The sequence below is a fragment of the Coccinella septempunctata genome, chromosome 1 (genome assembly GCF_907165205.1).
Source record: "Coccinella septempunctata chromosome 1, icCocSept1.1, whole genome shotgun sequence".
Taxonomy (NCBI): domain Eukaryota; kingdom Metazoa; phylum Arthropoda; class Insecta; order Coleoptera; family Coccinellidae; genus Coccinella; species Coccinella septempunctata.
The window spans coordinates 693,695-707,340 of NC_058189.1; the positions used below are offsets into that span (position 1 = coordinate 693,695).

General features: G+C 34.5%; 1 protein-coding gene across 6 annotated transcripts in view; it reads left to right on the forward strand.

The window, feature by feature from the left end:
* The window catches only part of LOC123316792 (discoidin domain-containing receptor 2-like), a 321,074-nt gene extending 308,404 nt beyond the window's left edge, over positions 1-12,670 (forward strand). For all 6 annotated transcript variants that reach the window (XM_044903031.1, XM_044903047.1, XM_044903023.1 and 3 more), the window contains 3 exons: positions 6,482-6,620; positions 7,270-7,419; positions 11,390-12,670. In XM_044903031.1, the coding sequence (XP_044758966.1) occupies positions 6,482-6,620; positions 7,270-7,419; positions 11,390-11,542 (442 nt within the window). In that variant the 3' untranslated portion in view covers positions 11,543-12,670. The remainder of the gene's footprint in view (positions 1-6,481; positions 6,621-7,269; positions 7,420-11,389) is intronic.
* The last annotated feature ends 976 nt before the right edge of the window (positions 12,671-13,646 follow it).

Sequence of the window (13,646 nt, forward strand, 5' to 3'; positions counted from 1 at the left end):
TAGCACCAAATCGTGCAGGAGGGTGGAAGAGCACCGAAATTGCGATGAGGTATGTCGATGATTCGGTCAACAAAAAAATCGAAATGTCTAGCAAATTATTTGGTAGTAAGGAGAGTACAAATGTTCTGCAGTCCTCGAGTTCAGCAGTTTCTGAGTCAACAGATGGTTCATCATCATCAGTATCAACTCTTTCATCATCAAAAATCGGTGTTACTGGAAATATCAATTGTGCCATGATTTTCAACATATATGACGATAAAACAAAATTTTCTAATGTAAATAATACTACTAACTTGTAAAAAATTTTGCAAGTTAACTGTCAGTTTTACAAGTTAGTGACTTGATAAAATAAACTTTCTTGATTAATATTGTGTTTTTGGAAACTGACGTTTACAAATGACAATATGACAATATGAGAGATTTTGGAGATCACTCTCATTATGGATATTTGAAAGGATGAAAAATTTCTCAATATGGAATGAATCACTTTCAGGGAATTTCATAAACCTGGATTCAACTGAATATGTTCCAAAACCTTTCCAACGAGTAGATAATCTAAATACTAGTACGACAGCCTTCTCAAACACCTTCACAAATAAGGCTGTGCCACTACTAGTAGAGGTTAATTGGTAAATATGAAGTAGTCCTGGAAATTCTTATAACTTCCTCATTTCTGAATATCTTCTCGAATATCCGGAATGAAATTGATCTCCAAAATGTCTCATAACCTGACACATCATAGGAGCATGAAGTTCATTTTCATATTATCAATGAAAATTACCTGCCAACTTGACCGAACTAGTGTTTGAGTTTTTTTATTGGAAGAACAATTATAGATACGACATATATTATATATTCTGAATCAGAAAAAAATGTGGGATTGGAATTTGTAAAAATGACATAGAGTTTATATTTGAAAAAATAAAAGTTACCACTATATCACTGAAGTGACGCACGGAAAAAAATCTTCGACTACGCCACTGCATTCTACATGAAAAATTGTAGAATGTAACATCTGTATTTCGATATCACTGATATTTTATGAAATAAAGGCACCAATACGAAGAGCCGAAAAATGAGTTTTCACTTATAACTTGAAAAAAAAGAAGGTAAGAAAGTAGGGATGCTGTTTTGGCCATCAATAATCTTTTGAAAATCGATAATCTGATAATGCCTCAAGAGAATCGACAAAATGGTAATTAACATATATTTCCAAATTTCAGTCATATAAATATCTTGATTGAAAATTCTTTAAAAAAAATTCCACATCTTCTTGGTGTTAAGAGTTTCAGACCGCTGAGAGTATATTGATTGACAAAACCGAACGCTGCTAAGCTTCCACACTCCAAACTCCCGAAACATCGATTACGACAAAGACACGTTTATCGACACGGGGAATCTATAACCTCCAACATTATTAAAAATGCATTACCAATAATCCCCCACCGATAGCGTAGAATAAAACCGTAATTTTCCACGCCGTGCCAGCACGAATTTAGGGCCTTTTACGTCAGTCAGAATATTCACGTAGATACATGAACCTTTTAAGGAACGAAATGATAATTTATTTCCCGGTTGAAGTTGAATTTAGGGCTCCCTTGTCGAATATATTTTCCACCACTTACAACGGCGACTTTGGGGGATGAACAAAAACGGCGTACCCGGCCGTCTATATGGACTCAAATTCGCATCAATTTTAAAAATGCGGTTGCCAGACAAAGAGGTAGCTGAGGACTTGATTTCGTGGAATTCCAAGACACGGAGGAATTTTCATCCTATAGAATATTGTATTCTGGAACACGGTTAATGGATTTTTCGCCTGTATAATCCTACTTCGTTGAAAAAGATTCTCAAGTCTTGTCTGCATGTAGTGTCAAAAAACGTTTGAATTTCTTTCTCGTTTTTTTCCTTTTTTCTAATGAATAACCAATGATATATCTATGGGAGATGATTACCCAATATAAGGGTCCTGTAGCGTTCCTCGAACAACTGAAGAGCAGAAGGATTGGACCCTCGGTCAAAAGCAAGATGTGGAATATTATCAATTTTTTCAATACTAAAAAGATTTCTGACTACGAGTGTGACCCTCCACAAAAAGAAACAAAGAATTTTAGACGCAGAGTTTATGTTTGTCACAGTGCAAGTGGAGAACAAGTTATCATCAAGTCTTCGAATCAGTTTTGATGAAGGCTGTATGCACCTATTTGTAACTCTGCCTAAAAAGCAGGTTTTCCTACTACTATCCTAGAATATGGGGTGCATAGAAGTTGTTTTGCAGATTCCGAAAAAATCAAACAGTTTTCTGCTTCAACAGAGAATTATACTTCACAAAGCTCTGCAAGGTAACCTCGAAAATAAAATGAGGAAAAACAAAAAAATCGATTTTCTCGTAAACATTGTTAGATATCCGAAAGTTCGGTTTGTAGATATTGGTTTTCGAATACGTTGAATCAATTCCGAACAATTCCCTGAGCTTATTTCCGTCTACGTTTAGATTATCATCTTCGAGATGGCCTCAATCAAAAATTGCAAACTTAAATCTGGGATATCTTTTGTTATATTCTACCCCATCTTTTTGCAAGTTCTTCGAAAAATGTTCAATGTTCTCAAGTTTCCCTAGACTGACAAAAACTGGACTTTGATGATTCCAGGCCACAGCTGAAACCTTAAACCCCTTGGCTGATTATGGACAAAAAACATGGTTTTGTAACTGGGGAACCTTGTATACCGATATGTAGCAAAACCTTGAATATGCGATGCTTGCGCTAATTTTTTGGGAGCAATTGACATAAAACTATTTCAAATAATTAAAATTGCAGTATAGGTTTTCACATGAGACAGAAAATTTTCCCCGGGAAAAATAAACTCAAATTGTACAAGATTTATCCAAATAAAGAGACAAAAACACAAATATTTTAAGGTCTAATTCTGTCAGATCAGTCCCTATGTTTATCAAAGCAACAAAAACAATGGCTATTTGCTCTACGAGGATGTATTGATATCTAGTTAGCCTAGGCCAGTTCCATGCATAAAAAAGATATTGCGTTACCATAGCAACGAACAATAAGTCATTAGAAGTGTCAGTGTGAAGTTTGAGGTCAAAGTAGCAAACCAGAGTTACTCAGTAAATTAAAAGAAAGAAGATGTCCACCGAAATTGTTAAAATCGAAAAATTGGTGTATCGAGCCATCATCAAGTACCAGTACTTATTTAAAAGGGTTGAGAGGTAAGCAGATTTACCAAAATTTGCTTAATACCCTTGGTGAACAATGTCCTTCGTATGTGACCTTGAAAAATTGGACTGCAAGCTTCAAAAGAGGTAAATTTTCCATTGAAGATGATGACCAATCGGAAAGCCAGTTTCTGTGTCAGTCCCCGAAAATATCGATGCAGTTTAGACATGATTTTATCAGACCGTCGAAATGGGCTAAAACGGATATATGAAGCACTCAATATTTCATACGAACGCGTTCATCATAGTATTATAGTTCACGTCAATTTGGACATGAGAAAAATTACTGCCAAATGCATCCCCAAATGTTTAAATGTTGACCAAAAGCGTGCGAGGGTAGAAGCATCGCGTTCGATCTGTGCTCATTTGAAAACGATGTAGATTCTTAAACCGAATTTTCACTATGGATGAGACTTGGGTATATTTCTACGATCCAGAAACGAAGCAATAATCTATGCAATGGCGACACTCTGGTTCTCCAAGACCAAAGAAGTTTCGTGTCCAAAAATCTGCCGAAAAAGTTCATGCTTCAATTTTTTGGGATTGCCATGAAGTAATCATGATTGATTTTTTGGATAAGGGTAGAACTACTTACTATTCGACATTACTGATCACTCTACGAGAAAAAAATAAAGAGAAAAGACGCGGAAAGCTATCCAAAAGTGTTGTGTTTTTGCAGGACAACGCCCCTGCACACAAATCTCATGTTTCTTCATAAACTTTTTAGGGTTTTCACTCCCAATATCTGAAACAAAATCAATTAAAAATGAAATCGACGATTTGCTCCTGCGTAAATTCTTGCACTAATTTGTCAGGAGCAAATTAACTAGAAAAAATTGTTGCCTGACAATGAACTCAAAATAAATAACGTTGAAATTATAATTCTGTAACGTTTCGGAGTCTATATCAGACTCCTTCATCAGACGAAAAATCTATTTTTCAAAAAATCTTCTGAGTTGTGGCTTTTGTTTGACATTAATTGTCAACACACAGAAACAGAGACTGCAAAGAAACGTTGATTCATTTAATTTTGAAATTACCTGATTTAGGGTTTGAATTACTAGAACACCCCCCTTGTTTACCAGATTTGGCTCCATCCGACTATCATCTCTTTCCACAACTGAAAAAAAGGTGAAAAGGTCGTAAATTTTCCTCCAACGAGAAGGTAATATAAACTGTGGAGGTCTGGTTTGCAGAGCAAGAAGAAACATATTTTTTGAAAGGTCTAGAGACGTTTCAGGTTGGCTGTAATAAATGTATCCAATTAAGAGGAGAATATGTTGAGTAATAAAATATTTTGACATTGAAATTTTGTTTGGTTCTACAGTAGGCTAAGAATTTCTCAATATATCCTCGTATACCTAATACATATAAACCGTAAATCAAATAGGAAAATATCTAACGTGGGATGCATTAGTCTGCGAATTATATCTCGAATGCATATCGAACAGGATCGAAAGAAATATACTGCTAGAGTTGGACTCCACTTCACAGAGGATATTTCATCTTTTTGACTGTAAGCCGGACAATATCTCCTTCACAAGAACGGCCATAGTCTGGAATATTATGGTCGTATTGCATGTTAATGTGCATTCAGGCAGAACTTCAATGACTTATGAACAGGAATCCGATATTGTGCATTGAAAAGGAATTCCGAAGGGACTGAGCCAATCTGCAACATGGCGGAGTTTGGTCGCTAATAATGTTTATAGCGCACAATACGGCCAGGAAATTAATTTATTGGTGGCCAAATGGCGAAAGGTTAGATGGTGTACGTTTGCTCTTCAACGTTGAATTCCTCTCGGTTGAATGGACGTTCTCAGTCTTGTTTTGTGATGAACAAAAGGAAGAGATGTACATAGTTAGATCAGAGCGCGAGAGAGGTAATCTCTCAGATTTATTGTTCGAAGGATGATTCAGCAATTGATGTTTTGTTTTATGATTCTGCTCGGCAAGTTTCAACCAACATTTCAATACATAGTTTCCGAAGTTCAATAGGGTTCCATCTTTGATTATCGTGCGAATTAGTTAAGGGTAAGTTGTAGGTATCTTGTGAATCACTATTCAAAAACTGTATCTGCATCTTGATTTACTTTTGTAATTTCAGATAAATACGTGCCTGATGTTAGTGTGTCTTGGTTGTTTCGATGCAATTATGTTTGCAATTGAGAAAAATATGTTGAATTTAAGCGTCCATAAAATTCGACCTCAAAATTTTTTCGACGGTTTCATCATATTCCAGTGAAATTCAGTGGAATTTGCTATTAAATTTTCGTTTTTAAGAATGTCCTAAATACATAGATAGATATATGAGGGTATATTGAAAAATTCTTCGCCTACTATAGAACCAAACAAAATTTCCATTTCAAAATATTTTATTACTCAAAATATTCTCCCCTTAATTTTTTAACATTTATTACAGCGAACCTGCAACGTCTCTAGACCTTTCCAAAAAAATGTTTCTTCTTGCTCTTCAAACCAGACCATCACAGCTTTTATTACCTCCTCGTTGGAAGAAACTTTACGATATTTCACACTTTTTTTTCAGTTGAGGAAAGAGATGATAGTCGGATGCAGCCAAACTGGTGAATAAGGGGGGCGTTCTAGTAATTCAAACCCTGAATCCCGAATTTTTTGCATGGCAACATGAGATTTGTTTGCAGGGGCGTTGTGCTGCAAAAACAAAACACCTTTAGATAGCTTTCCGCGTCTTTCCTCTTTAATTTTTTCCGTAGAGTGGTCAGTAATGTAGAATAATGATCTCCGGTTATTGTTCTACCCTTATCCAAAAAATCAATCATGATTACTCCATAGAAAAAAAAACTGAAGCAAGAACTTTTCCAGCTTGGCTGAAAACAACTCTGTTCAAAAGATCCACAGATGTGTAGTGTCACAGATTTAGCTAGTTATATTCTGAAGGTAGTTCTGTTTTTCCAGGATGGCACAGCTCATTGAGAAAATTTAAAATGGCTTTACTTTTTTATCAGGGCCGAATCAGAAAAAATGGTATAGGAAAAAAGTGTTTCTTTTGACCTCAAGAATCTACTGTTGAAATATTTGTACGAGTAAAAAAGTCACCGTGTATATCTCCAAGTTTGGATTATCATCTCATTCAAAAGAATATATCTATATATATCTCATTCTCCACTAAATATTAGACAATCATATATAGGGAAATTTACATGTTATCATACAATATTATTTTGCCGTATATACTCTTTTATCTAATAATTAATCTTCTTATTGCAGGAACTGCCTAGTCGGAAAACGGTACGAAATAAAAATTTCCGATTTCGGATCATGTCGTCAAATCTACAGTTCCGATTACTGTCAGATTGCAGGATCTCTCCTGCCTTTACGTTGGATGGCATGGGAAAGTGTTATTTCGGTAAGTTAGAACTTTTTTATATTTCCATATGTATCTCATACATTAGTAAAATTGGGTGGTTACTATCAATGATATCGTTACCAATTAAGCCAAATAAGAAATCTGTCAAAATAGATATTATAAAATGGTCTTGAGCTCCTACTCCATGTGTTTTTTATTTGACAAATTGTAATCTTCAAATGCCTATTCTTGAACTAAAACTGGACAACTGGACCTTCATATAATTTTTGGGTACAGTTTGATATCAAACGATATATCTCTTCAGAACGTTTTTTTCTTGATAATAAAAAATTATTCAATATCTATTCGATTGCTTGTGATATTGAAAACATCATTGAACGTTTTCAGAGCAGTCCAATAATATGTATATGCCATGCAGGAAGTATAGAAAAAACAGTCAGAATCCGAAAAGTATGGCATTAAAGCTTTTTCAAGATTTTTATCATGATTAATGAGAATATTCAGAAACACTTCCATCATTTATTATTCACAAAATGGTGTATGCACTTCAAATATCACTCTATCAGAGGATCCTCCGCTCAATGATGGCGACTATCCGTCATACTGATGTTTTCATATCCTCTAAACCGGAAAATTTTCTGCACCATTTATCTCGACTTCATTAACTAAAATGTGCGATAATTCTCAGGGTCATTTCTCGAGTAAAAGCGACGTTTGGTCCTTTGGAATAACGTTATGGGAGATCTTGACGTTCGCTCGAGAACAGCCTTTCGAAGAACTGAGCAACGATGAGGTGATGGAGAATGTGACTAGATATTACGAAGACGAAGACAAACCGGTGAGTAGTTTTATCATATTTTTTTAGATTTTTTCTTCGATGTCCACTTTTTTCTTCAACTTTCGAATGGAATTTATTGAAGTAATTTCCCATTATTGTGAGGATCATTGAACTCAAAAACTATCTCTATTTCACAACTTCCACGTAAATTTCTATGCTCTAGATTCTTTTAATCGAATTTACGCCGAATTGAATGAAGTTCAAAAATAATTTAATGGTCCATCAACATTTTAATCCTCCAATAAGAGGGGTATGAACACCTATCAATGGAGGATTAAATTATAATTGACGAAAATTTCTTTTCGTCCTCTGTAGGTAATATTTAAGTGTGAAAATTCAATATCAGGAGGATGTTTTTTAACGATCAATTTAGAAATTGGATTATTCGAAACAATATACAAGAAATAAAGGTGATGATATTCGATTTCAACAGGCTTCAAATCAAAAGGAAATTGTAGAACAGGAAATAAGAAGCTAACTATCTATTTAGATATTACCACTGTTCTGAAGCCGGTAATTTTATGAAAACTCTTGAAAACAATCTGAGTCTTTTATGATTATTTTTTGCAATATCAAAATAATTGAATGCCCTTTAGCCCTTTACTTTGTGATGATATAAAAGGCTGCAGGATGATTTCCACTTTTTGACCCTGATAGTCGATAGCTCTCGAAACAATGGACCTTCAGATAAGATAAGATTCTTGAAGCTGCAAAACAATTACTAGAATTACTAAAAAAACATTGTATTCATCACTTTCTAACTGGAGAATTTCTTAAAACTTTGTTCGATTTTTCACCAACAGTTCAAAAATATACTTAAAAAGCAATCTGTTCTCACCATTTTAATTTTCTTTCATTCTATACTTCTTTATGATTAGTACTAATAACAAGCAATGATCGTTTGATAACTATTCATCATAGAAGACTCTATTTTTATTTTTACAATGACATACAGGGTGTATTTAAAGGTGGGGCTTTTTTAACAGAAGGTAGAACTGGTCAAATTGAAGCGTTTCACCAAAAATCACCTGTAGAAAACTTTCAAAATGACAAAGTTGAAAAAAAACTTGAAAATGATTACTGAAAAAGTTCCTAATACGACACTAGACCGTTTGTTAGCTGAATTATCGCAAATCAATGGGAAAGCTTATCTCATGATGACTGATCAACAATTGGTTTCGTTTAGCTACATAGGATTATCGAATTTTTTTCATTATTTAGTAACTTCAACGATTTTATGAAATGGCTCACTTCGATACCAACTGACAGACAAATACTTAGGAATAAGTGTAAAAAAATAGAATAGGTATTAGTTCAAAATCTCAGTAATAATATTCGTCTAAATTATTCACAAATTTTTTCACAATGGTCATTACAATCTTCTTCTTTTTCGAATCCTCCAACAATCGTCGTTAAAATGGGATGAACTGGGAGACAATACTTTGTCAACCTAAGCAATTTCAATAAACTGTCTCAATTTTCTTCAACCTAAATCGCAAGATACAACTTATTTTTTTCAGTAATTTGATTCCAGTAATTGATTAGACTGAACCATCCATTGTTCAACCATATGTTCATGTTTTGCATAAGCACTTTCAAGAAACTGCCTCAATTTTCTACATTTTTTTCACCCTAAATTGCACGATACAACAATCATGATTCTCTCAAACGTGACCTGATGGATCTAATCCGATGAACTTGATACTGAACCATTCATTGTCCAGCTATATGTTTATGTTTTGTTTCGGTTTCCCGATGCCAGAGTCACCTTACACAGTCCCGTACTTGAAATTCAATGAAATTTTGTCATCTTGGATATTTTATACACACTGTGAGTCTTTGAATGGTACAAATATTTTAACAGTAGATTCTGAGATTAAAAGAAACACTTTAATCCTATACCATTTTTTCCTATTCGGCCCTGATAAAAAGATATAGCCATTTGAAGTTTTCATAATGAGCATAATAAGCCACACCTGGAAAAACAAAATTACCTCCAGAATAACTAGCTAAATCTGTGACACTACACGCCTGTGGATCTTTTAAGCAGTGTTGTATGTAGCCAAAGTACCCAATTTTTAAAATTTCACAGATACTTTTTAATTTTTCAACATCAAATAACTCGAAAACGGCGCATTATACGAGATAATATGAAGATTCCTTGTATCTTAATAAATGTTCGAATAATCATAAGATAGCATTCAACTCAGTTTCATGAGTTGGGTTTTTTGATTTTTTGATATTTTTATGGTACGTAATAGTCACAATGAGAAAACTGGAATACGTGGGTGATATCTTGTATTCGAAAAAGATTCATCAAATAAAAAAAAATATTCCGAAGTTCATTTCTTTCGATAAAACCGTTTGTGAGATCTAACAATAACATTTTTTTATGGATGTTCCACAGCCTGTATCTTTTAAACCTAGCGGATTCGGAAAAAATGGTAGGGGAAAAAAGTGTTTCTTTTGACCTCAAGAATCAATTGTTGAAACATTCGTACTAGCCAAAGACTCACCGCGTATAGAGAATTTTTGGTGAAATGACTCATTTTGATGACCTCGAAAAAATGCCTTAACTTCTAAAACTTCCTGTATAATTAGTGAATTTGTCTTGCTATACTATAGTCACTTTTATTTTAGCAGTCGGTTGGCCATGGAAATTTGACACATTTCACTCTGTATAGTACGAAAATGTAGGGTTATGACGCTTGTCAAAACATTTTTGGGTTTTAAATCAACGCTATGTTGTCCGTTTTACGTAAAAGTTTCTGTTATTACGTATTTTATAACAATGTCGAATCTCTTCGGAAAATATGTGACGAACATTATTGAAGTTTATACAAACTGATTGAAGGCATACCAAATCCAGTTATTTGCATGGAAAATACAAGAGATCAGTATAATACCATGATATGTACTAGCTTGAGGAGAGTTAATGTTCGTTATCTTCTTTGGCTAAAGTTTGAATACGTTACATCAGTTGTAGATTTCAAAAATATTAACCCTAAGATGAAATGCATATGTTGCAGTGGTTGGGAATGGGTATCTCCCGAAAGAATTAACAGATAATTACAAGAATGTTAAATTCTTCAACAATCATCTTGCATCAATATAAGTAAAAGGAATTAAAGGAAGTTTCAATCAAGATGAACTTCACCTTTGAACAATAATTTCACATGAATAAACAATTAGCAGGACAACTGGCGCGTATTTGTGGCTGTTCATCTTAATGCATTGATATAATAATAATAATAATTAGGTATTTATTGGTACCTTAAGACATTTACAATGTATAGGACAAGTCAAATGAAAAATAGAAAAATGAATTTTCGGGAACTTATTCTACGATGACATTCGTCGAAAATCCTGTAGTAAACTTTTCGCATTACTTCACTCAAACATAAAATTCTCAAATGCCACCACTTTTTTGGGTCTCACAATAGAAGGAAATTCTTTGTCATCCTCATCATTCACAATCTTTCTGATTGTGGAAATATTCAGCTGAAATATAAGTCGTTTAGATTCAGATGAAACATTATATAAATTCTCTATTCTCTTACTTGAATATGTTCGCTACCGTCTGACGTATTGTGGATTTTAGAATATCAGGGTATAACTATTTGAATGAGCGGACCTGAATTCTAAATAGCACTTCCTGAAACCCTGTCTCTTTTTTCAATCACTATGGGCTTTTTCGTAATATTAATTGATATAAGTTGTGGCAACGGCGTTATGACATTAACGACATTTCATGAGTGCCAACCTTACTCGGTTCTAGTAACAAAAACTTGAGAAAATTATTTCATGGCCAACCGACTTCTGAAATAAATATGAATCCAGTATAGGTTGTCGATTTCTGTTAAATTCTCACTAAACTGCACAATCTTTTCCCGCTTTTTTCCACAAACGAGTAAGATAAATCTACGTCTGTCTGCACTTTGTTAAATAATGTTTTTTTTTTGTATTCCAGGTCCTGCTCGGTGTCCCGGTGAACTGTCCCAAGGATATATACGAACTCATGTGCGAGTGCTGGCAACGCAACGACGTTGACAGGCCAAAATTCCGGGAAATAAATCTTTTCCTCCAGAAGAAAATACTGGGCTACAATCCCGATTTTCATTGAGTCATCATCGCAACGACAATATGTTTCATCGACAATAAAACGATAATTTTAAGTAATAGCGGCATATCAGTAGGTTATTCGGTTATATGTTGCATCGGTCGACATGAACTCTTGGCGCGAAGCTGTTTTTATTGTATATTTGTTGAAATTGTGATCCGAACAGTTTTTTATAGTATTCGTGGTGTTGCGCCACCGGCAGATGTGAATTTGTGATTGCGAATGACTATTAAGTAAAAAAACGCCGAAATGTAAATAGGGCACCGATGAAGTTGACGTTTATTGAATCCCCGAAAGTGCAATGCAAGAATTGTTATTCTCAATTTTAATAATGGTCCTCATCACTATTATTACATGTATAGCACAACAAATATTCGCTCTGGAGCAGTGGCAACGGGTGTTTTTACAGGTGCTCTTCGGAAAATATCAAATATTTGTTCCGGTGAGCAGAAGAAAGTGTTTCCATCGATATTTGGACTCTGCATGAGAGGCTGGAATTTTTTATTTTTAATATCGAGGAAACAGCAGCTATATCACAATCATTTCGACGATATTATATGTGGATCTGAATAGGCTCATACAGGGTAAGTCGCTGGGTAGCTTGAGTGTTGTGGATACGGATTCTCGAACCTGAAAGAAGCACTCAGATTTTACGGGAGTTCAAATTCGGTGCTGGTAAGATAATTTCACTTTATGAGGATGGAAATGATAATCTCAATTTTGAATTCAAAATGACCGATTAAAACCAAGAATCATTATCGAGACAGATTTGATTTGATAAAAAATGAATACCTTTTCAATGTAAGCAGGTTATAAATTCGATGTAGAAAAATCATTAGAAAATCACTCAAAAAACTGACTGTGTACCAATACTCGTAGATGAATGGATTATGATGATTCTGACCTCCGCGTTCGTTTTCCCCAGTTTTCGTGAAGATGAATGTGTCTTTACCGTGTGACGAGATTCAAAACTGATGTATAGGTATATCATGGTTGATTTGTGGTTAACGCTATTATTGAATATAATAAAGTCAAGTTGTAACAGTTTTGTAAAATATCGAACATAATGTATCCTTTCTCGGAAATAGTGAATATACTATGTAATAGTAGTTAAATAAACTGTAATTGGTCCTCATTTGTAAATAATATCGAGCAGGCAAGGGGACAGCAACTTTCTTCATCTCATGCAACAAGGTTTCGAAGAGCATATCACCAATTGTATGTTGAAGAAGATATCAGAAAAATAACCTCAAAAAAAAATTTTCACGCGTTTTACAGATTGAATTATCCGGGAATCTTGAGATCTACAGGGTGACAATTTGAAAACTTCCCAGGCCAATGATGTCATGACAAGGATATTTTCAGAGAAAATGCCGGAAAAAGTTAATTTTTATTCGTAGGGGGACATATTTTGAGCAGAATTGTAAGCCGAAATCTCCTCAAACCTAGGTGCATCAGCTAACACACCTAAATTCTCTATAGGGAATACGGGGTGAGCTATATCTCAATTGAAAGAAAACTTGTCTCTCGACATGAATACTATGGTTTGTAAATTTTTTTTGAGTCCTTGAAGTAGTTACAGGAGGTGACAATTTATAAAAACTTGCCAGGCCAATTATGTCTCGACAAGGATGTTTTCAAAGAAAATGGCGAAACAGGTCAATTTTTATTCGGAGGGCGGACATGTTTCTAGCAGAGTTGTAAGCCAAAATCTCCTCAATCTTGGGTTATTCTTAATAGGGAATAGAGGGTGAGCTATACTTCAATTGGAAGACAATAGTATTATGAAGAGGGACATATTGTCTTCCAATTGAGGTTTAGCTCACCCTCTATTCTCTATAAAGAATTTAGGGGTGATACCCCCTTCACCTAGGTTTGAGAAGAATTCGGCTTACAATTTTGCTCAAAATATGTCAACCTTCCTTCAAAAATTGACCTATTCCGGCTTTTCTTTGAAAACTTACTTGTCGAGACATAATTGGCCTGGCATGTTTTCAAATTGTCACCTCCTGTAACTACTCTAAGGACTCAATAAAAATTTGCAAACCATAGTATTCATGTAGAGGGCCAAATGATCTTTTAATTGAGGTAAATCTCACCCCCTATT